This window comes from Bombina bombina, chromosome 7 (assembly GCF_027579735.1).
Source record: "Bombina bombina isolate aBomBom1 chromosome 7, aBomBom1.pri, whole genome shotgun sequence".
NCBI lineage: Eukaryota > Metazoa > Chordata > Amphibia > Anura > Bombinatoridae > Bombina > Bombina bombina.
This window is the reverse complement of record NC_069505.1, coordinates 120,084,603-120,110,583: the sequence shown is the minus strand read 5'-3', so window position 1 is coordinate 120,110,583 and position 25,981 is coordinate 120,084,603. Positions and strand designations below refer to the sequence as shown.

Genomic DNA, 25,981 nt, shown 5'->3' with positions numbered 1-25,981 from the left:
TATAAGTATAGTATTGGGTTATTCTCCGCCTCCCTCTAGTCATTAGTGCGGCCATGTTGAAATCTATCTTTCACTACATTCCAGTGCAGACCTGTTTGCACATGTGCAGTAACTCTTCCTCTACCTGCTGTGTAACCTAGGTACCATAATGGCAGCACCTATGATTAGCGGGAGGTGCATGAAATGTATTTCGTGTTTAATGTCCCTTTAAAGGTTGGTGATTTGGGGAGGTGCATTAAGGTTTAAAAGGGATACTGTACTATAAAATGTATTTTCCCTTAATGTGTTCCAAATGGCATGTTATTATACAGCAAAGTATTAAATGTATGGTAAAGTGTTCCTTCATGTTTATATTTGTATTTAAAAAGGGCCTAAGCCTGCACGTAAAGCAGACCTGCAAATGTTATTTATGTCTAAAGACACAGCCTAATAGTTAAGCATTAAAATGTTGGGAGTTGAGGGGTTCAAGGAGCACAACCAGTTATTACACATACAAAAATCTCTTTCTCCTATACCCCAATGGGAGACTAATTAGTGCTATTGTCTACTGTTTACATAGCTTTTCTACAGAGACTATCTTTGTTCATATTTCCATTATAGGTTGTGGTTTCTACTAGACTTGTGCATTCGAAAACTTTTGTTAGGATCCGGATGCGGAAGTAAGCCCTTTTCAGGGGCCAGATTGATTCTGGTGCAAGATCACAAAGTTAAGATCTGTGTAAATCCAGATTTTAAAGTGGTGATCTTGCACCAGAATCAATCCAGCTCTGAAAAGAGATGAATATGGCTTACTTCGGCATTCGGATCCTAACAAGGGATCCACATGCACAAGTCTAGTTTCTACAGGCAATAGCTACTATTTCTAATAACAAAATAAAGGTAAATGAAACCTTTGCAAGCAAAATCGATAATTGGGAACATATTAAAGGGGAAAACATTTTAGAATACAATGTCCTTAATGTGCAATTATAAAGTGATTAAGTAAGTTAGAAAATAAAAATAAATGCTATAGTTATTTACTATGTGGACAATATAAAATATTTTTTTGCTTTCTGGTTGGTGGAACTGCATGATATAGTGAAAAAAAGCACTGAAAATTAAATTTTTTAAAGTCTCAAAATAAATACTTTAGAATTTTGATGCAAAAACAGCGAGATCTGCAAGGGGCAAATGTTTACAGAATATCCTAGACCTGGTGGAGAAATTTCAGCTACACCCATGGAATGCCCCTGTTCAGTCCATTAGCAGAGGTGGGGAAACTCATTTTACAAAAAAGGAATATAATACGCTTTGTATTTCATATTATCAATATCAATTTCCCCATGTGTAGTGTCATTTTATTACTATATCCACTATGCCACTTAAATAATTTCCTTTCTGTGTAATTTCAATATGAGTTTTATTTTCTTCATAAAAATATGATTTTCGTAGAACAATTTTGTTAAACAATACAATTTTTTTACTGCATACCTTTAATTCAACATTTTATTTATTTGTTTTATGTGATTTTTAAATTATGATTTTTTTTGTGCGCCCTATTTTAATCACCTTACTTAAAAGCAGGGAACACCCTTTTATGAAACACTGTTCTCAGGGTAAAAACTGCCTTTATAGAATTAGGGTAGGGGACGTCATAGTACTAGCGAGATTTCTTATAGAATCTCACAAAACCAGAGACCATTATAGAATCGAGCCCATATGGAGATCAATACATGTAGATACTTCTAACCCCACCTAGATATACTTTTTATGTTTAAAAGCACATGCAATTTGCAATATACTTCTATTATCTAATTTTGGTTCATTTTCTTGGTATTCTTTGTTGAAAAAGCAGCAATGCACTCAATACTGGGAGCTAGTGGCATATATGTGCTGCCACCAAACAGCAGCTTCCAAGCCTACCTAGGTATACTTTTCAACAAAGGATACAACAACAAAAAAAGATTTAAAAAAAATGAACAGTTGTCTAAAATGGTATGCTCTATCTGAATCAAAGAAAAAAGAATTGTGTTTTATGTCCCTTTAATGTCTAATTCTATAGTTTTGCCTTGCTCATCTTAAAATCTGATAGATAAAAGTGGGCATTGTGTGAGTGTGCAAAGAGTCACTATTAATTGGAAATAAAAGAAACATAAAAAATGGAGAACATATTCACAAATGTGTTTGTTTTATTGATGATTGATACATTTGGATTTTGGAGGATTTGGGGTTAAAGGCACAATTAATACTGACTGTTGTATAATGAGATATTAACACTATTATTCACAGTGTAAGGACAGGCACAATAATTATTGCAAATACACATCTTGTATTAAAAATTAACAACATTAAAATGGTACAATCCAAAAACATCTATAGACTTGTCGTAAAAAAAATCCCTGAGTGAAGTATCTGTTGTCCATATGTACGAGAATGCAAAATGGGATATAAATGGTCTTTCTTAGAGGTAACAGAAACGTTATTTCTTGATCCATCTAATAAGTATTCTTCAGCAAGTTGATAAGCAAAGTCAGAAGTGCACTTCTTGCGTTTGTCCACTAAAATTAGTACATTTTTATGTATAGTGACATATTTCCTTTTACTGACTTTGAAACAAAACCAAAATAGGTTAAACACATCAGAAAACCTTTGTATATTACATTATCATTAGTGTCTATAAAAAAAAACTCTTTACATATAAGATACTGCTTTCAGTATTATCAGATGGCCCATATGGACTCATTTATATTATGTTTATGAAAGAGGAATGTTATGACAATGATCTGTTTCTGCACATTTATCCTGATATTGAATGGACTGCTTAGAGCTAGTAAGCAAATCTTCTGTCCTCTGGGTAGTTAAGCTTTGTCAAGTTATCTTGGCAAGCAAACTGTATCATTGGAGGAGGTCCACACATAAGTACCAGGACATCGTCTGATGGAGGAGGTAGATGCTTTTTTATCATGTCTGCGGTGACAAAACCAGATCCAAAATTCCAACCTAAAAAAGATGTAAAAAAAAATAAAAATAAAAAATGTATGCTTACTTGATAAATTCATTTATTTCATGGTGTTTAGAGTCCACAATCCATTACTTCTGGGAATTACTCTTCCTTGCCACTGGGGGAAGACAAAGATTCCCAAACCCCAAGAGCTCTATAAAACCCTACCTACCTCAATGGCATCACAGTCTAACATATAGCCAAGAAAAAGGTAGGAAAAGAAATAAGAGCAAAAAAAAAAAAAAAATAGGAGCAGGGGAAAAAAAGATATCTACAAAAAAACGAAGTGTGGGGTCTTGTGGACTCTCACCAAGATGAAAGAAATTAATTTATCAGGTAAGCATAAATTATGTTTTCTTTCATACATGTGGTGAGAATCCAGGATCCATTACTGCTGGGAACTAATATATCCAAGCTGTGGAGTCCATGAGTAATGAAATATAAAGGGTGGGATTTGAGAAACATCTTTTTTCACTGAAAAACTAAATATACAACCCCAAAAGAACCTAAAAAATGGCAAACAGTGCAATTAAAAAAATAACCTACAGGCAAAAAAATAAATAAACATCCTGAGACAACAGCCTGAAGGACTTTCCTACCAAAAGCCACCTCAGAAGAAGCAAAAACATCAAAATGGTAGAATTTTGTGAAAGTATGCAAAGACGACCAAGTAGCTGTCTTAGAAATTTGGTCAACTGAAGGCTCATTCTTAAAAGGTCAAGAAAAGGCAACTGATCAAGTAGAAAAAGCAATAACCCATTAAGATAGAGTCTGGCCTGCCTCCAAAAAAAGCCTCATGGATTAGATGTCTCAACAAAAAAAGAAATGGCAGAACTAGAAAAAGAACAAAAAACTTGGAAGTTTGTCTAAAAAAGTTTTAACCATAAAGCCCTTTTAGAAAGTGTTGCCAAAGATATACTTAAAGGGACATAATACTCATATGCTAAATCCCTTTAAAGTGATCCAGCATAACTTAAAAGCTGACAGGAAAATATCATCTGAGCATCTCTATGTAAAAAATGAAGATATTTTACCTCACAACTTTGTCAGCTCAGCAGAGTAAAAATTCTGTAAAAAGTACTGATTTGCTGCTTAAAGTCCTTTATAATGGGGCGTGAATAGTTAGGACATTTTCAGGTAAAATATCTTCTTTTTTACATAGAGATGTTCAGGTGATATTTTCTAGTCAGCTTTTTACAGCCACTCTGCTGCATCACTTTCAAGTGTTTAAACATTTGGTTAGCATGGCCCTTTAAGCAGAAAACTTAATGATGACAAAAATAGCATCACAAGTGAAAGCATTAGCACATTTGAGCAACTCAAATAAGGTTTAAAAAATCTTCACTAGCAGTCAGAATCCTCAAAAATTGACCAAAAAGATTATTTAACCAAAAGAAAGAAGCACCAGCCACATCAGTAATAGTAACTGCTGATCTTAAAAGATAACCTGCTTGCTTAAAAATACTCCTGTTGAAGGATTCCTTTTAAAAGAAGAACTATCTCCCAAAGGAATAATGGTATATATAGTCAGAGTAGAAATAGCCCCATCCAGTTTGGGAATAGTTTCCCAAAATGTAACATTGGAGGCTGAAAAAGGATATATTTCTTCCTTACATCTTGTAAAATGATTAAAAGGAATAGCTGTTTTATCCCCAATCTCTGGAAATAACCTCAGAGACCGCATAAGGGATAGGATAGGTAAAAACAGAATTTTAATGGGTTATTGGCTTGTCCCCATATACTTTAGGACCTTAACCTCTAAAGTAAACAAAGTTTCTTTAAAAAGAGAACAAATATGTTCATGAATCTGAAATACATACTTATTCATTTAACTTGATCAGATGTAGACCCCTTATCATTGCTACAAATTAAAGTGAATGTAAATTATAATGCTAAAGTGCCCGGTTTTTAAAAATTCGATTAAAAACAGGGGCACTTTAATTCATCAAAATTTACATTTCACTCGTAAGAAATACTTACCTTTTAAACTTGACAGCAGCTCCATCTTCCTCCGGTTGTCGCAAGCCATTTCTGACGTCAGAAATGATGGATAGGCCATCCTCCAATCACGGCTTCCCCCCCGGGGGAATCAGTGTCTGATTCAACGCTATGATTTGAGGAAGCCGGATTCCTCATTTTAGACCCAGTAAGAGGCTTTGCGACGGGTGGAGGAAGCTGGAGCTGCTGTGAAGTTTAAAAGGTAAGTTTTTTTTCACAACACGAGTGAAATGTAAATTTTGATGACTTAAAGTGCCCCTGTTTTTAATCAAATTTTTAAAACCGGGCACTTTAGCATCAAAATTTACATTCACTTTAACCTCAGCAGGCTTAGAGCTAGTAGAAGGTAAATTCTTATCTGACCTTTTACGCTTACTTTAAGGATGCATGGTCACCAACATTTCAGACACAGTAGACTGTATAAAGTCCTTGACTCCAGGAATCAGTAGGATTCTCACATAGGAAACAGAAGGAGCAGTAACACCCTTATAAGATAGTGCAGCATTAGGTAGGTCATAATGCATTAGAATATTAATACATTTATTGCATAAGTTAGCCGGAGATAAAACCTCTGCTTATTAACAATATAAACACTTAACACTGGTAGAAAAGTGTTCAGATGACCCAGCTTCTAGGGCAGGTTAAGGACAGAGTCAGAAGGCTCCATAACTGCAAAGAAATTATACAGAAGTTAAGTGCAGAAAAAAACAAGAATACAAGCTAAACGATAATATCCCCATTAAAAAAGCTTTAAAGAAAGGGAAAGATTCCCTCTTAAAGAAACTGTTAAAAACGTACAAATTCAGAGATGCGGTAATATACAGGACACTTGTTATCTAAATAGTGTACACTTAAAAGGATTAAAAGGAGGTCAATCTGGCATCCTAAAAAATACCTAAAAATATGTGTCCCATGATCATATATAATAATAAAATATATATATACAGTGGATATAAAAAGTCTACACACCCCTGTTAAAATGTCAGGCTTCTGTGATGTAAAAAAAATGAGACAAAGATAAATCATTTCAGAACTTTTTCCACCTTTAATGTGACCTATAAACTGTACAAATCAATTGAAAAACAAACTGAAATCTTTTAGGTAAAGGGAAATAAAAATAAAAAAATAAAATATGGTTGCATAAGTGTGAACACCCTTTCATAACTGGGGATGTAGCTGTGTTCAGGATTAAGCAATCACATTCAAAATCATGTTAAATAGGAGTCAGTACACACCTGTCATCATTTAAAGTGCCTCTGATTAACCCAAAATAAAGTTCAGCTGTTCAAGTAGGTCTTCCCGGACATTTTGTTAGTTGCATCCTACAGCAAAAGCCATGGTCCGCAGAGAGCTTCTAAAGCATCAGAGGGATCTCATTGTTAAAAGGTATCAGTCAGGAGAAGGGTACAAAAGAATTTCCAAGGCATTAGATATACCATGGAACACAGTGAAGAAAATATGGTGCAACAGTGACATTACCAAGAACTGGATGTCCCTCCAAAATTGATGAAAAGACAAGAAGAAAACTGGTCTGGGAGGCTGCCAAGAGGCCTACAGCAACATTAAAGGAGCTGCAGGAATATCTGGCAAGTACTGGCTGTGTGGTACATGTGACAACAATCGCACGTATTCTTCATATGTCTGGGCTATGGGGTAGAGTGGCAAGACGGAAGCCTTTTCTTACAAAAAAAAAACATCCAAGCCCAGCTAAATTTTGCAAAAACACATCTGAAGTTTCCCAAAAGCATGTTGCAAAAGGTGTTCTGGTCTGATGAAACCAAAGTTGAACTTTTTGGCCATAATTCCAAAAGATATGTTTTGCGCAAAAACAACATTGCATATCACCAAAAGAACACCATACCCACAGTGAAGCATGGTGGTGTCAGCATCATGCTTTGGGGCTGTTTTTCTTCAGCTAGAACTGGGGCCTTAGTCAAGGTAGAGGGAATAATGAACAGTTCCAAATACCAGACAATATTGGCACAAAACCTTCAGGCTTCTGCTAGAAAGCTGAACATGAAGAGGAACTTCATCTTTCAGCATGACAACGACCCAAAGCATACATCCAAATGAACAAAGGAATGGCTTCACCAGAAGAAGATTAAAGTTTTGGGATGGCCCAGCCAGAGCCCAGACCTGAGTCCAATTCAAAATCTGTGCGGTGATCTGAAGAGGGCTGTGCACAGGAGATGCCCTCGCATTCTGAAAGATTTAGAGTGTTTTTGCAAAGAAGAGTGGGCAAATATTGGCAAGTCAAGATGTGACATGCTGAAAAACTCATTAAAAAAAAAGACTGAGTGCTGTAATAAAATCAAAAGGTGCTTCAATAAACTATTAGTTTAAGGGTGTTCACACTTATGCAACCATATTATTTTATTTTTTTATTTTTATTTCCCTTTACCTAAAAGATTTCAGTTTGTTTTTCAATTGAGTTGTACAGTTTATAGGTCACATTAAAGGTGGAAAAAGTTCTGAAATGATTTATCTTTGTCTCATTTTTTTACATCACAAAAACATGACATTTTAACAGGGGTGTGTAGACTTTTTATATCCATTGTATATATATGTGTATAACCTAATCGACTTTTAGAGTGCCAAATAAAAAATAAAGTACTTACCCTTAGACACCCTACTACTGGAGAAAACTAGTAGGAAGCCAAAACCAGTGCTAAAACATAACAGAAGAGGATCTGGAATAAGAGTATATCGATGAACCAACGGGAGAAGGCAAAGGACAAGTCCCTGCGACATCTGTGGAAAGGCTTGTGACTAAATCCCAATAGGTGAATAATATGCCACTACCTATACATACTCCAAATACATCCCTCCAACAATCACTGTACTCTGAGGGAAAAAATGGGCCTCAACTCGATCTGAGAACCCCTCTCGTCTTCATTCTTCACCTTCCTCCAGCAGAGGCAAAGACAAGATTGAGGTGCAGTGAGTGGGAAGGGTTTTATAGAGCTCTTGGGGTTTGGGAATCTTTGCCTCCTCCTAATGGCAGGGAATAATAATTCCCAGCAGTAATGGATAGTGGACGTCTATGAAAAAAATATGTATGTCCATAAAACTGATTACATCTCAAAATGCTATTTTGTATTAGGGACCATCTTCTATTTATGTTAAATTACTCTAAATGACATAGGGGTATATTTACCAATGTCTGTCTGACCTGATACACTGTAGCGTATCATGTCTGACAGACATCGCTGAATGCCGACAGCATATGATGTCGGCATTTATCATTGCACAAGCAGTTCACCAGAACTGCTTGTGCAATGCCGCCCCCTGCAGATTTGCGGCCAATCGGCCGATAGCCGATGGTGTCAATCAACCCGATCGTATAGGATCGGGCAGATTGAAGACCGCAGCCTCAGAGGTAGCAGACAAGTTATGGAGCAGCGGTCTTTAGACCGCTGCTTCATGACTACTGTTTCTGGCAGGGCCATTCGGCCCTTGTTAAATCGACCCCTTAGACTGAGTTAACATGGCAGATTTTCAAATGAAAGTGCTGTGAAGCCAGTTTATACACTCCCATACATTGTTTTATAAGTACTCAAACATTTTATCAGGTGTTAAAGGGACATTAAACACTTTGAGATGGTAATATAAAATGATAAATTGTATATATAAAACAACTCTGCAATATACTGTCATTATTTATTTTGTCCTCTTTGCCTGTAATTCCATTCTGAAATTGTGAGCTTTTCAGTTCCTGTTAGAAATGGAAGTGCAGAACACTGTTAAATCCAGCACAACCATTGGCTGCACACTCTAGTGACCTATTTATAACTGACCCTAATTGGCCACAGCAGAGAAGGTAACACAAGTTACAACATGGCAGCTCCCAGTGTTTTATAGACACTAAAACTTTACACTTATTTTGTCACTTTTTAAACAGCTAATGAAACTTTAAAAAATACATCTACATGTTAGTCATGGACTAATCTTTTCTTTGAATGCATCATTCTATTTAGCGTGTATTTAGTGTTTAATGTCCCTTTAAGGCTGACTCCACCTAAATCTACTTTTAATATTCTGCAAATTTAAAGTTTTTGAACAAAACATTTCCTCTCTGAGGTTGCTTAGCAACTGTAATCTAAAAGTATAAAAGACTACCATATATGGCCCTCACCTGTGATTAACAACTGACCAAGAAATATATTTTATATAAGTATATTAAGTACTTTATAAGATTTTTAATGTATTTCTGCCATACTCCTATATTTAGATCATATATTATTCTGCAGAGTTTCATTCAATAGTGTATCTACATAATTATCAATTATGTATGACTTAAATATACTTAATATATTGTGTAATTATATTTTTGGTACCTTTATATAACAAAAAATATAGGGAAATTGAAGCAAGTTAACATAATTGTTTTATAAGCCAAAATATATTAATGTTTCTATTTGAACTGAACGGCAATTAATGCTTAACAGCTCCCATTGACTTCAATGGGGCCCCCAAAAAAGTGTTTGCCAGAACTTGACTAGCCCAAAACACAAGTACAGCTGAAAGTTGTCATTTTTTCCTAGACATAGGCCTGGTGAAAATTATTACCGCCATCAATGTAAACATGGTCTTAGCCATTTATATTTTTGAAGTAAAGCTATTAAAGGGACATGAGTGTCAAAGCTAAAACTTTCATAATTCAAGAAATTTTCAGTTTCAGTTCAGCTGGTGATGGTTACTGCTTATTGTCATTATCTCCCCAGATGTAATTAGCTAAATCTCAGCAGTACATCGCTGTTCTGGAGATGACTTGAACTATGCGTTTAACCTCTTTGCAGGAGTTAAACACATATTTATACGCAAACAGTAACCCATCAGAGCATTTACTAATTGCACTTTTACACTTGCTTAAAATGATCTACTACCCTATACATATAATATCTATATAAATATATATATATATATATATATATATATATATATATATATATATATATATATATATATATATATATATATACACACATATACACACACACACATTTGTGCAATTACTGTAGCTAATGTTTGGATATACATTTGTATTGTATTATCTCCAAATATGTTTAACCAAATAATAAAATGTAACAACATCCTAAAAAATAAACTTTTTATGCTAAATGTTTTTGCTCTAAAGAGTAGTGGTGTACATTTATTAGATAGTCAATTATATGCAGCGGTACAGTGAGATAGATTTCTAGACAAACATCCTGCCCAAATCCTTACCTTGTGGTGGTCGGTCCAGCGTGAAGAAGAGCTTAAACTGATCTGGATGGTTATTGGCAACTTCTTCTAGTTCTTTGCGTAACAGAATATCCTCTTCAGTCTGCAAGTGATACAGATGAGTATGCCGTTAGCTTTGCACAGTACATTAAATATATCAAGTCTTCTCAAGATGTCAAGGACAAAATTCTTAAAAATATTTAAAGTGACAGCAAAGTCAAAATTAAACTTTTATGATTCAGATAGAGCATGCAATACACTCTTTATATTTACACTTTTTGCGTCACCAGCTCCTACTGAGCATGTGCAAGAATTCACAGAATATACGTATATGCATTTGTGATTGTCTGATGGCTGTCACATGGTACGTGTATGCATTTGTGATTGGCTGATGGCTGTCACATAATACAAGAGGAGTGGAAATAGACATAACTTTGAAATTAGTCAGAAAAAAAAAATCTACTACTCATTTGAAGTTCAGACTAAGTGATATTACATTGTCTTTTTATCATGCATTAGTTGATTATGCAAATCTGCTCTATTTACTGGTCCTTACTATTGTGTCCCACAAGCTGTGACGTATGTGAATGAGACTAATATACACGGATAATGGACCAGAAAGTGTCTTGAGCATAAGAACACTAATTATAATCCAGCACTATGTTCTTGATACAAACAAGTAAAATAACAAATAGATATGGCAGTATTAAATACAATGGGGCCTCTCTATCAAGCTCCGAAAGGAGCTTGATGCCCCGTGTTTCTGGCGAGTCTTCAGACTCGCCAGAAACAGCAGTTATGAAGCAGCGGTCACAAAGACAGCTGTTCCTTAACCTGTTCGCCTGCTCTGAGTAGGCGGACAGACATGCCGGAAATCAACCCGATCGAGTTGATTGACACCCCCATGCTGGCGGCCCATTGTCCGTGAGTCTGCAGGGGACGGCGTTGCACCAGCAGCTCTTGTGAGCTGCTGGTGCAATGCTGAATACGGAGAGCGTATTGCTCTCCGTATTCAGCTAGGTCTGGCGGACCTGATCCGCACTGTCGAATCAGGTCCGCCAGACCTTGTTAAATAGAGGCCTATATGTATATCATTAAAATGTTACATCTAAGTCTAAGCAACATCACATTTACAGTCCCTGTAATGAATTACTATATAGCTTTATGCTGCATGACAATGAGCATAGTGTAGTCAAAACGTACTGGGCTATTAAACTGTACCATCTTAAAGGGACATACATATGCAAAAAGAAAATACTTTAACATATGAGAGCCTTTTATTTTTGTACTATTGATTACATATAACTTTGTGTTTAACTACTGCAAAGATGGGAAAACACATAGTTAAAGTCAGCTCCAGGGCAGCACTTCTGGGAGCTACCTGAACACATCTGGTGATCCAATGACAAGAGTGTGGCTAGCTACTGGAAGTGCATTGCTGCTTCTGAGCCTACCTATGTATGCTTTACAACAAAGGATACTAACAAAACAAAATAAATTGCATGTTTTATCTGAATCATGAGTTTAATGTTAATGTTCCCGTTCCGTTAACATAACTTGTGACACAATGAAAATGATCTTTTTTAAATTAGATACATTATCACCAGAGTCTCACTTATTGTGTTAATAAAGGCTTTCGGAATACAATTTATACACAGACCAACTCTATAATACCAATGAAGAGATACATCACATAAAACTATCTTGTTATCATATTCTGTTATGCTTTATAAACGTGTTGCCTCACCTGGTTGGCAAAGATGAGGGAACATTTTGTGTTATCATTTGGGTCCTGAGTAATATGCCGGATCAGTTGTAGCATGGGAGTAATACCTGGAAAACAGCAACGTGACAATAGATAGGTAAAACTGAGGTATGTGCAACCGTGATAACAATCGGCTCCCTCAATATATAAACTAATCTCTATATTACTGAAGGTTTAGCTTGTACAGCCAGTTGGCTTTGTGTAGTACTAGTGTTTGTATTGACACCTCAGTATAGAATTACAGATGGGATAGGACAAACAACTATTGGTTACAAGCAAAACGTGTCACAATATCATCCTAAAGGAAAAACATTACTGAACATCATATTTAGGGCTAAATTATGAGTAAAGCACAAATTTGCGTTCCAGCGAGTGCTTTATCTGCACTCAACTTTTTTTTTTACCATTGTGCGCACAGTCGTGCGTGTATTCCTCCATAGACTATAATGGAGCCTCGTTTCGAAGAAAGAAACAAAAAAAAATGCGCTAGCTCACACAAACACGAGCACAGGATGCAATAAGATATATGTATATATTTCTATAAATATGTATATCTGTATTTATATTTGTGTATATATGTCTGTAAATACATATATACACATATACACATATAAATACATATATATAGAAATACATACATATATATTTATACAGCCAAAATTCAAAAGGGATATGCACTCTCACCACCTTCCAACATCTGCCAGGGTGCTCTGTAGGAATAACAGTGAAATAGATGAAAGGAAGCACTCACTGGACTTCAGCAATATGTGAACCAAAGCAATTTATTTGTGACGTTTCGGGACCATAAACGTCCCTTCCTCTGACAACCAAAAACTGCAAACAAACAGACTAATAAAGGCCTGTAAAACCCTCCCCTAGTGAGGCCACCAATATCTGGAGACCGTGTGCAAACATGTCAAGGTCTGTACCATCTGACAGACAAAGTATCATAATGTTGAAAACATATCTAAATGTTCTTGTGTAAAATAAATATCATATACAAAGTGAAATATCATATACAAAGTGAAATATTCAGTGTTCAATATACATATGAGTGAAAATGTAGCGAGGAATCACACCTGTCATCACAGAACCTAATCCAAACACCCCTGGTGCAGTGCTAACTGTCAAATGGAACACTCCACAAACCACCCACTTAGGATGTGTAGTCTGCCTCTATGGGCGTTAACAACGCATACACCAAACAACCCATCGTTCTCGAAATCTGTCCGTGTTCCACAAAGATTAATGAGTCACAGAGTCCCCAATACACGCAATATTGATATCCGTAAGTCTATAAGTCAATCGCCCAGTCCGATTGTTAACTATCCTTCCGGTTTCCTAATGTCAGATGCACAACCACTCCCCCTCGTCTGCCATAGGGTGAAACTCGGCACTCGTGTGTGCTGATAGGCTGCAAGAGATAAACACATCACACTGACAACCGCATTAGGTCAAACTAAAATTCTCAGTGAAACGTATCACCCATCACTATGTGGCAAAAACAATAAAAAATAAATAAACAGATTTAAACTTAGTAAAAATGTTTAAAGAAGATCAGGTTGCTGCTTTGCAAATCTATTCCACACAAATCTTGTTCTTAAAAAAATCTGAAGAAAACAAAGTAGTAAAAAAAAAAAAAAAACATTGCAAAGTTTGGTCTGAAGAATATACAGAAACAAATTTGCAAAGCACAATTAATTTGAGCAAATTATAATATTTGTGAATCACCCTTCTAAAAGATTAACTGTAAAAGAGAGGGGACAGATCCAGTCTTCTCCATACTAATACACAGAAATAATTATTCAGACAATAATTTACCACTTTAAATTTCTTTTGCCATACTATATTTAGTATTGAAGGTTTGCAGAAAATAAACTGTAAGATGAGCTATAATTAGATTGGGACTCTCTAAAACATTTTTCTTCTTCTGCTTAAAAAGGGGATTTGGAACTGTGTATCCCACTAAGCCACGCAGCTTCTCATTAGTATGGTGTAGAAAGTGCAAATGCATGTGATTGATACTGAGGTCCCTTCTGTGAATAACAACAAGTGACTTTAATAAAAAAATGAGTGTTAAAAAACCCCAACATATACATAAGGCTGTGTACAAAATAACAACACCCCCTCCAGATTAAATATAAACATAATTATATAGTTTATTAAATATGCAAGAAGGAGAGAGTGGGAATAGCAAATGAGGAAATAATTAACTGTAGGTCTGCCCAGTTCCTATACCTAAAAATGAAAAAGGGACAGTCTACATCATAATTTTTATTGTTTAAAAAGATAGATAATCCATTTTTTACCCATTCCCCAAATTGCACAACCAACACGGTTATATTAATACACTTTTTACCTCTGTGATTACCTTGTATCTAAGCCACTGCAGACTGCCCCTTATCTCAGTTATTTTGACAGACATGAATTCTAGCCAATCAATACTGACTCATAAATAACTCCACAGGAGTGAGCACAAAGTTATCTATATGACAGACATGAACTAGCAGTGTCTAACTGTGAAAAACAATCAGAATGCACTGAAATACGAGTCAGTTCAACGGCTTAGAAATTAGAATATGATCCTACCTAGGTTTAGCTTTCAGCAGAGAATACCAAGAGAACAAAGCAAATGTGATGTAAATTTTGACTAGACTGTCCCTTTGAGGAGCATGCAGAAAATAATAAGCGCTATACTGTAGTGCATTGTGTAATAAAACCATCTCACATATGCTATAGAGAGACATACTGCACTTTTAATTCCTCCAAGTCAATTCTTCATATATTCCTGTTGCAGCAAAGATAAGAGCTATACGAGAGGTGGGGGGGATTAAAGATTTTAGTATGTTGGGTTTCTTTGCCTCCTTTTAGTGGCCAGGAGTTGAATCCCAGATTTAATGGCTCATGGATTCTCACCACCTTATGAAAAAAATAAAATTTTGGAAAAACAGCTTGCATGCACTTATGTGTAATAAGGTTTGTTCTTTCCCATTTGTGTAATATACACACAAATAGGGGCAAACTGTAATATAACAATAAAAAAACCCCAACTGCAATGATGTTTCAATTGATCTCAAAGTCCTTCAGAGATATCAATACAGAATAATTGCTGCCATGTTTTGCAGCTGCATTAGTAAACATTATGAATTGTTTCTCTTAATTATGTCACAAGACAAGATAATACTCAAACTTGACATTGTATATTAATATACTCCTGCATTTTCTCAAACTTAAAGGGACAGTCAAGTCAAAATTAAACTTTCACGATTCAGATAGTGCATGCAATTTTAAACAACTGTCCAGTTTACTTTAATCATCAACTTTGCTTTGTTCACTTGGTATTCTTTGTTGAACGCTAAACCAAGGTAGACTCATAAACTAATTTCTAAGACATTGAAAGCCACCTCTTATCTCAGTGAATTTTGACAGTTTTTTTTAGAGTTAGACAGTACTAGTTCATGTGTGCCATATATATAACATTGTGCTCACTCTTGTGGAGTTATTTATGAGTCTGCACTGATTGGCTAAAATTTAAATATCTTTAAAATGTGACTGAAAAATGTACTCATCACTTTAAGGACAATGCCGAATTCTAACCAATGAAATTGCTCTGCAAGTGATTGACAGACTGATCAACAACTCTCTAACAGCAGAACCCTATAAATTATTGCGAGAAGTTCAGCAAAGCACCCTTTGAAAAAGCCTTGATGGCGAAACGCATCAGTGGCGTTTGTTTCTACAAAATTTTAAGTTTTAACATATTATGGTAATACAAAGAATTATATGATACTTATGTCTGTGAGTGCAATAACTGTATTCTTTTTTGTTCCTTTACTGAAATTTTCGTTTTAGGTACGTAATAATACACTGCACCCTATCCACCAGGTTGTGTACAATAAATTAAACAAAACGTTTTTCACTATAAGGAAGACGTTAATAATAAATAAAAAAGCAGTGCCATTGGTTTTGCATAGTATTGCTACCATTCCATCTAGATAAATCTAGACTACACTAATAGAGCACACTTACATTTTACACTATCAGGACTTCTTTGTTAGGGAAAGATCTCGCTGCTAGAAAACCGAAAAAAATACAAGAACTAAATAATGATTTTAAATCCAAACAAGATGATCAAATTAGTTCATCAGATATGAATAGTGCCTTAATGGAACTTCATAAAACATTATTCAAGCAAGCTAAAGCATGGTGGAATCATCATTTTTTTTTAAAAAATACATTGACAAAAACTTAATTCCACATGGATTAAGAATCCTATTGTTCCAAGCTGTTCAATTTAAAGAAAAAGGAAATTAACCCAAGAATGGGAAGAAGCGCTGTCAGAATGTTCCCACAAACTTATGAAAATCCTCATTAAACATGAGGCAGATAGACTACAAATACAAATTGATTAATTTAATACCAAATTAGCCCCATTTGATCCTATGGAAAATTTTCAAAAACTGTACAAACAATACCAAAAAGAAGTGGACAAATTAAAAGATGAAATTACTAAAACAAAGAGTAAAAAATTAAACAGAGAACAAACGGATTTTAGCAAATCACAAGATTTACTGATAATGTAAAAGGGGATTCTTTAAAAATACGATAAATAACAGAAATGTAAATCAATCAGATGTATCCGATACAGATGGGGAAGAGAGCACCAATTCCCAATAATGAACCCTCTGTAGCCCCTACACAAATTAACAACTCACCTGCATGTGTTAAATGGGTCACCTTTTAATGCGATTAATTTAAGCTCAACTGGAACTTTTTTGTAAGTATATTAGATTTGTATAGGTTGAACTCAATGGACTTCAGTCTTTTTTTCAACCTCATCTACTATGTTACTGTCTTACTAGATGGTCCTCCAAGAATAATGGGAGTTTTTTAGATGTAAGTTCAGGATCCGAAACGGACACACAGGAAGGGGCAGATCCAATTCAAAGAAGAAAAAGCAAACAACACGAAACATCAAAACAAGAAACCAGGGGAACCAATTGCAAAAAATGATCAGTGAGTCCTTTTTCTCGAATCAGGCTCAACAATTAATGGTCAATTAATCAATTTATTGCAACATACTTTGACTGAACATAATTTTTCTGCTTTATCTAAAGGATTATCCTTTTGCCCTACCAGTAAACCCCAAGTAGGACATCATTACAGGAACAGCACAATGAGGGAATATGTGGGTTTTACAGATTACTACATTTTAAATAGAAATTACAGGAAATCGGGAAAAAATATTTAAACGGTACCTATTACAAATATATTACAAATATACATTATATTTAAAGAAGTTTTAAAAGAGAAAAAAAAAATATTTTTTAGTTTCCTACCTCTTTAAGAATGTATTACCGCAGACCTATTCAACCAACATATTTTTGGGCCCCCTCCTAAGGAAATCAGCAATAGTAATAATATAAATGCTTCGCTGTATAATGATTGCATATATATATTTATATATGTATATATATATATATATATATATATATATGTACACATATATCTACACACACATATATATATATATATATATATATATATATATATATATATATATATATATACACACACACACACATATATATTTGAAAAGTTCCAATAAGCACAGTCTTAGCATAGAGAACCAATCCAAAGTAAAGGGCAATCACTGGACTTAAATAAAATATTATGTTTATTTTCCAAGTTAAAAGCTGACATAAGGTTGCTTTACGTGTAGCAGTTGCATGACTTGTAACAGTAACAGTATGCTCAGGGGCCCTTCATTCCAACATCACAGGCTGTAATGTAATTTACATTCTTATTTGTCCATGCTCTCTGGTATATATAGGAAAAACGATCCCTTCCTTCAGTGACAGGATGGCCAACCATCAGTGTGCTATTAGGGGGGCATTGGAAAAAGGAGATTCGGAACAGCCAGTAGCACGACACTTCGCTAAATGTAAACACAGTGTTTCCAGTCTACACTCAATGATAATTGGTCATGTACCCCCGCTGGCTAGAGGGGGTAATAGAGCAAAGAAGTTAGTTCAACTTGAGAGGAAGTGGATATATATGATGAATATGCTGGTGCCAAGAGGGCTCAACATCTTTTTGGATTTTGGACCATTTAATTGAGGTCAAGATGCTGTACAGGAAGTGACTTGATATATATCTGATAAATAATGAAAGAGAACCCTATGTATATCCACATGAACTTACGCTCTAGTGGGTACCCACTGGTTTCTACCTATGCTCCAAGAGGCAATGAGGAATGTATATTAATTACTATCAATGAATTAATCTGATTATTCCCATGATGTCTGTACCATATATATAGCATTTCACATTATTATTGTATATGCAAGTTTATTTTTTAATCCATTTATACATGTATATGAAATTTTTTTTTTATGCAATCGTGCAATGATACAGCTGCTAATTTTCACTTGTTTAGTTATGTGGGAATAAACCCACAATGTTCTCAAAGGGATATGTTGATGTATAGTTTAATTAAATTTATCACAGCAAGTTTGCAAATATCCAACTGGGTGATAATAATGCCCTTTATACATATGGGGTTGTAATAACTACTAAGAGGAATTAGCCGGTGGTTAAAAAACACATTTGATTATTCACATCCTATCCACTGTACAACTATGCAAACAATATGCAGTATATTATTTGGATTACAAGTTGTGATTATGCTCGGTTGCTTTCCTATACATCAATTCGGCTGTTACAATGTTTTGTTTATCAGTAACCATCAGGGCCGCCATCAGGGGTGACAGGAGTGACTCCTGTCAGGGGCCCAATGGGCCAGGGGGCCCCATGAGGTAAGAACTAAAAAAAAAATTTTTGGCAGCCACCAGTGGGTACTACAGCAGAGTGCTAATTGAGCATGGGCAATGTTATTACAAGGAGTAAAGTATTAGTATTTGAGAGGATTTTTGAGTGTGCGCTATACCACTATGCACAGTGTGAGACAGACTAGGCACTTTGTTTGTACAGTGTGTGCCAGACAGAAGATCATTTTCATTTGCAGAGGAGGTAGGACTTAATTAGCAAATGTTTTTTATTTCTTTGTGCAATTTCGGATTGTAACTTCAGTGTTGTAGTAGTTGTATGGTGGGGCCAGGGGTCCATAAAAACAATTTTTTTAGCAATATGTAGCAGTGAATTTATGATTATTTAACAATGATGTATAAATTCTATATTTAAAGCCATGTAGAATTGTTTCCTCCTCAATACACAAATGGTAGGTGCCCTTTTGGCTGATATTAGTTTTTTTTTATTACTATATATATATTTTCATTACATTCCAGTTTACTGCCCCTTTATGCAAGGACTTTCCAGATGCAAGGAGGCATTTTATCTAAGATTTTTACATCTGCATAAAATGTTACTCTCAGACTAAGATTGCTCAGTGTTTGAAATGAGACAGGTTAACTTAACACTGCTCAGTTTACACTACAGCTGACTTAATTTTGAAATACATACTAACAAGCCTAAATCCTGCATTTAACCAGATCTAATGGTATGAGTACCACAGCTTATGGTTCCACCAAGACCATATAGAGTACAGCATTTTCAAAATACATAAGTACAGCTGACAGATGGGAACATTTGTACACTATATTTGAAGTGAAAAAATCAAACAAACATGTCAACCTTTTAAAAGTACTTTTCTTCATCTAGCCATCTAGCCAGATCATTAATGTACAATTTTGAATTCACAGAATTATTTTTGTTTACACATTTACAAATATGATTCTCTAAAAAGTGTTCTCTTAATTTCTGCAATTTTTTTATCATGCATGTCACGCACTGTTGATTTAGGTGTATAAATGTTTCCTCCTGTGAGTGTTTCTGTGGGTGTCTGAGTTTATGTCTTTGTGCTTTGGTTTGTGTCTCTACGAGTGTGTATGTATTTTTTGTTTCTGTGGGTCTCTCTGTGAGGGTGGGTGTGTATGTCTTTGTGCATTTTCTATGGATGTCTGTAAGGGTGTATGCATATGCCTTTGAGCTTTTTCTATGGGTGTCTCTGTGAGGGTGTGTGTATGTTTGCCTTTGTGTATTTTCTCTGAATGCCTCTGTGAGGGTGGGTGTGTATGTCTGTGTTTTTTGTAGATGTCTCTGTGAAGGTTTGTGTTTTCTGTGGGTATCTGTGAGGGTGTGTGTATGTCTTTGTGTGTTTTCTGTGAATGTCTCAGTGAGAGTGTGTATGTATGTCTTTCTGTGTTTTATGTGGTTGCCTCTCTCTGTTTGTACATCTGTGTGTTTTCTGTGGGTGTCTGTGTGTGTGTGTGTGTGTGTGTATATCTTTATGTGTTTTCTGAGGCTATCTCTGTCGGTGTTTCCTTGGGTGTATGTGCAAGTTTGAGTTTGTGTGTGTGTGTGTGTCTATTGTCTGTTCCTTTTTAGGACATTTTGACCTTACTACTGGTTATTCACATCTTTCCACAGACTTTGAGACTAATGAGACCTTTACGGAAGTCACCAATCCACCATTTAACCTTTAAATTATTGTTTAGGCAGTTCAGGGCCCTTCCTTTCAGCCACTGCATGCTGTTGTCATCATTTAGTTGGCATCTTCCTTTACAAAAAGATAATCAGAACTCCATATTTTGTTTTCTAAATCTCCTTTTTTTTTTACAAAACTGTAGTCTACCTCATTACTTGTCAGGTCAATGTAATCAAGTGCTGAGTGTCTGTTTGGGTGTCTGTGTTTGAGTGTGTTTGCGTGTCTGCTAGAGTGTCTATATGAGAATTATTATGTGTGAGTGTGTTTCAGTGTATGAGTGTGTCTGTGTGTGTGTGTATATTACTACCTTTACAACATTTCCAAGTTTAAATAGACACTTAAGAATAAAGTGCATATACGTTTTAGTCACCTGGTCAAAAATTGCACATGTCAAAGTGGGGGGGGGGGGGCTGTTCAATGGTTAAGTCAGGGGCCCCAAAATTTCTAGTGGCGGCCCTGGTAACCATAGCAACTGTCAGTACATGCCTGCTACTGATGACACGACACGTGGTGTCGGCTGGTGATGACGTCATCAGCAGGTGACGGTGTCGGTCTCACATTGCCGGTCTCACAGGTATATAATGTGGGTTGCCTTATAATATGCCAATTGTTTTTAGGTTCACCTTGTTGAACCCATGCATGACATTTGACAAAGGTGCGAATAGAGCACCAAAACGTTATGTCAGTTTTTAACTTGTAAAATAAATCTTATATATTTTATTTAAGTCCAGTGAGTGCCTTTACTTTGGATTGTTATATATATATATAATATGAGTTTGTATACTTTGATGAATATGCCATGCTGTATAATGACGGGACATCTTTTAACTTATAACGCCCATGCTGCACTGTATAATAAAGTATCTATTTACCGATGAGGGTATAATGATGATGTGTGTATATATATATATATATATATAATGACTATCTAGGCACATGCCTATGTATAGACTGGCTGCTATGGCCCCCTCACCCAGTACTTGGACTCTGGTGCCACTGCATCTGCTGCACCAATGGTAATTCCGCCTCTGTGTCACCATTAGTCACAGTAAATATCACACAAAGGGGTTAAACCAAGGTAAGCCTAAGGGATTAAATTGTATTTAGTATATATTTATTATATGATACAAGAACAGTTAGTGACTGTTGTTAACTAGCAAGAAAACTGCACAATGATTTACCTTTTGTGGGATTAGGCTGAGCCAATCATAGCTAAACACATGGCAAAGATTGGACCAACATTTGCACAGAGACTTGTTTATATTTAGCTTTGCATAATCTAAGTACATGAGAATCACAGTTCTTGTATTGGTGTTTATTACAAAATAGTTTTGCTATTTGTGCTATCATATTTGCTATCAATTTATTTGCTAATCATTGATTTTTCTACTCGATTTTAATGTTATTGCTGATGGCATGTTCCTATATTTTTTATTTTATTTTTATCACTATTGTGTTACATATATATATATATATATATATATATATATATATATACACACAGTATATATACATACATACATACATACATACATATATACATACATATATACATACATATATAGAGTTCAACAAGAGCCAGCACTCAAGATTCAAATCCAACCACCCAGAATGCTTCTAAGAATTCTTGAATTTGTATTTAATTTTTATCACTATTGTTAATTTAACTTATAATATTATATATATATTGGGGGTACATGCAAAAGAGTTCAGGAAAATGTGTTTCCTAGAGGGCTATCATGTTGTTGGGGAGCAAATATCATTACACATCTTTTTAGTTACTGTTTTCATGACAGTGTACCCCCATGTGTTTTGTCTGTGCTGTTGAGGAACAAATACCATTACACATCTTTTTAGGTACTGTTATCATTACAGTGTACCCCCATGTGGTTTGTCTGTGCTGTTGATGAACAAATACCATTACACATCTTTTTTAGGTACTTTTATCATGACAGTGTACCCCCATGTGGTTTGTCTGTGCTGTTGATGAACAAATACCATTACACATCTTTTTAGGTACTTTTATCATGACAGTGTACCCCCATGTGTTTTGTCTGTGCTGTTGAGGAACAAATACCATTACACATCTTTTTAGGTACTGTTATCATGACAGTGTACCCCCATGTGGTTTGTCTGTACTGTTGATGAACAAATACCATTACACATCTTTTTAGGTACTGTTATCATGACAGTGTACCCCCATGTGTTTTGTCTGTGCTGTTGAGGAACAAATACCATTACACATCTTTTTAGGTACTGTTATCATGACAGTGTACCCCCATGTGTTTTGTCTGTGCTGTTGAGGAACAAATACCATTACGCATCTTTTTAGGTACTGTTATCATGACAGTGTACCCCCATGTGTTTTGTCTGTGCTGTTGAGGAACAAATACCATTACGCATCTTTTTAGGTACTTTTATCATGACAGTGTACCCCCATGTGTTTTGTCTGTGCTGTTGAGGAAAAAATACCATTACACATCTTTTTAGGTACTGTTATCATGACAGTGTACCCCCATGTGGTTTGTCTGTGCTGTTGATGAACAAATACCATTACACATCTTTTTAGGTACTGTTATCATGACAGTGTACCCCCATGTGTTTTGTCTGTGCTGTTGAGGAACAAATACCATTACACATCTTTTTAGGTACTGTTATCATTACAGTGTACCCCCATGTGGTTTGTCTGTGCTGTTGATGAACAAATACCATTACACATCTTTTTAGGTACTTTTATCATGACAGTGTACCCCCATGTGGTTTGTCTGTGCTGTTGATGAACAAATACCATTACACATCTTTTTAGGTACTTTTATCATGACAGTGTACCCCCATGTGTTTTGTCTGTGCTGTTGAGGAACAAATACCATTACACATCTTTTTAGGTACTGTTATCATGACAGTGTACCCCCATGTGGTTTGTCTGTACTGTTGATGAACAAATACCATTACACATCTTTTTAGGTACTGTTATCATGACAGTGTACCCCCATGTGTTTTGTCTGTGCTGTTGAGGAACAAATACCATTACACATCTTTTTAGGTACTGTTATCATGACAGTGTACCCCCATGTGTTTTGTCTGTGCTGTTGAGGAACAAATACCATTACGCATCTTTTTAGGTACTGTTATCATGACAGTGTACCCCCATGTGTTTTGTCTGTGCTGTTGAGGAACAAATACCATTACGCATCTTTTTAGGTACTTTTATCATGACAGTGTACCCCCATGTGTTTTGTCTGTGCTGTTGAGGAAAAAATACCATTACACATCTTTTTAGGTACTGTTATCATGACAGTGTACCCCCATGTGGTTTGTCTGTACTGTTGATGAACAAATACCATTACACATCTTTTTAGGTACTGTTATCATGACAGTGTACCCCCATGTGTTTTGTCTGTGCTGTTGAGGAACAAATACCATTACACATCTTTTTAGGTACTGTTATCATGACAGTGTACCCCCATGTGTTTTGTCTGTGCTGTTGAGGAACAAATACCATTACGCATCTTTTTAGGTACTGTTATCATGACAGTGTATCCCCATGTGTTTTGTCTGTGCTGTTGAGGAACAAATACCATTACGCATCTTTTTAGGTACTGTTATCATGACAGTGTACCCCCATGTGGTTTGTCTGTACTGTTGATGAACAAATACCATTACACATCTTTTTAGGTACTGTTATCATGACAGTGTACCCCCATGTGTTTTGTCTGTGCTGTTGAGGAACAAATACCATTACGCATCTTTTTAGGTACTGTTATCATGACAGTGTACCCCCATGTGTTTTGCAATGTTGTTGCTGAGCTATGGTTGATCTTATAAAAAGTAAATGTTAAAGCACCTTTGTCATGCCATATAAGTATCACTTACCTGTTCCCCCAGAAAGCATCCCAATATGTTTTGTTGATTTAATCTGAGGTTCTGATTTTTTGTCTGGTCGAATGGAAAATTTACCTGGAGGTAACAAATGCATTTGTTGATTTTACCTTTTAAAACAATTATATTACTATATTACCTATAGTGAAAATATAAATACTTGTTACTTAAAGGAAATCTATGCAAACAGGAATCAGCAGCAGCTCGGTGGGGGTGAGAGTAATAGATAATAAAATGTTCATTTTCTATTGTTTTCTCTAAGTTTCAGCCTTCGTGTATGGACAAAGAGATAAGATGAGGAGACGTGTGTATAGTGAAATAGATAAAGATGTCTACTCTATCTGTAAGCTTAGCCCGTTGAAACAGGCTGTTCTTTCAGTAAGCAAATGCTCTCTCATGTACAAAACTAAACATAAAGGGTCATTTTATACTCTGGAGCTGGTAAAGCAAGTAATTGGAAAACACATTAAGGGGAAATGTTTTTACAGTGTAGTGTCCCTTTAAGGACTGTGGGACATGCACAATTTTTTAACCATACATAAATAAACATTACATTACAATCTCAAAGTCTTTCATATCCCTTAAACTTACCCTTTCCTTTGTAGACAAGGAGACCATTTGGACCCCGGAAGTCTATTGTATCACCAATTTTCATGTTGTCCAAATACTGGGACATTTTTCCTCCTTCTGGGAATTTAGGATTTACATTTTTATAATAAACCTGCAACATGGAACAAAGGGATAATCTGTAATGATTTGCAACAACAACGGTTGTATAAAAGGTTATTGATGCAGAGTTCTGGCAAGCCAACGACAAGAGGCATGTTTGTAGCCACCAACCATCAGCTAGCTCCCAGTAGTGCATTGCTGCTCCGATGCTAACTTTAATCATGTGCTTGGCCCCCTGGTAGAGGTTAAACGCATCATTATATCATAGTTATGTGCAACTAACAAAGCAATAATAAAATGCTCTAACGTATAAGCATTTTATTTTTACATTTTAATGCCAACAACGGGATAGTAAATATTATTTTTATATGCATTGTAATTAAAACATTAAAGATACACACACAAATAGTGTTTTTTTTTTTAAATTTAAAAAAATAAAAGGCTACGGTACTCAAAAAAAAAAGTGCCAGTTTTTACTGATTGATATATTGCGCTCAGTAACTTCAAGAAAAGCTAACGGACAAAGTTATTTACATTGTTTGATATTTTGCAGCCCCTCTTGTGAAATACATGATGATCACAAAAATTACCTGCTATGAGATGGCAGAGGTGGTGGTATTTAGTACCAGTGAGTATCCCACAAAAAACAATGAGAGTGTGTGTATGTGTGTATATATATATACAGGGAGTGCAGAATTATTAGGCAAGTTGTATTTTCGAGGATTAATTTTATTATTGAACAACAACCATGTTCTCAATGAACCCAAAAAACTCATTAATATCAAAGCTGAATAGTTTTGGAAGTAGTTTTTAGTTTGTTTTTAGTTATAGCTATTTTAGGGGGATATCTGTGCGTGCAGGTGACTATTACTGTGCATAATTATTAGGCAACTTAACAAAAAACAAATATATACCCATTTCAATTATTTATTTTTACCAGTGAAACCAATATAATATCTCA

At 35.4% G+C, this 25,981-nt stretch overlaps 1 protein-coding gene across 1 annotated transcript in view; it reads right to left on the bottom strand.

Moving 5' to 3' along the window:
* Positions 1-2,150: 2,150 nt before the first annotated feature.
* The window catches only part of LOC128665969 (NADH-cytochrome b5 reductase 2), a 42,506-nt gene continuing 18,675 nt past the window's right edge, over positions 2,151-25,981 (bottom strand). Inside the window, exons 5-9 of the mRNA XM_053720269.1 lie at positions 24,943-25,072; positions 24,346-24,429; positions 11,949-12,034; positions 10,205-10,304; positions 2,151-2,979 (exon numbers count right to left, since the gene is read on the bottom strand). Coding sequence (XP_053576244.1) covers positions 2,807-2,979; positions 10,205-10,304; positions 11,949-12,034; positions 24,346-24,429; positions 24,943-25,072 — 573 coding nt within the window. The 3' untranslated portion in view covers positions 2,151-2,806. The remainder of the gene's footprint in view (positions 2,980-10,204; positions 10,305-11,948; positions 12,035-24,345; positions 24,430-24,942; positions 25,073-25,981) is intronic.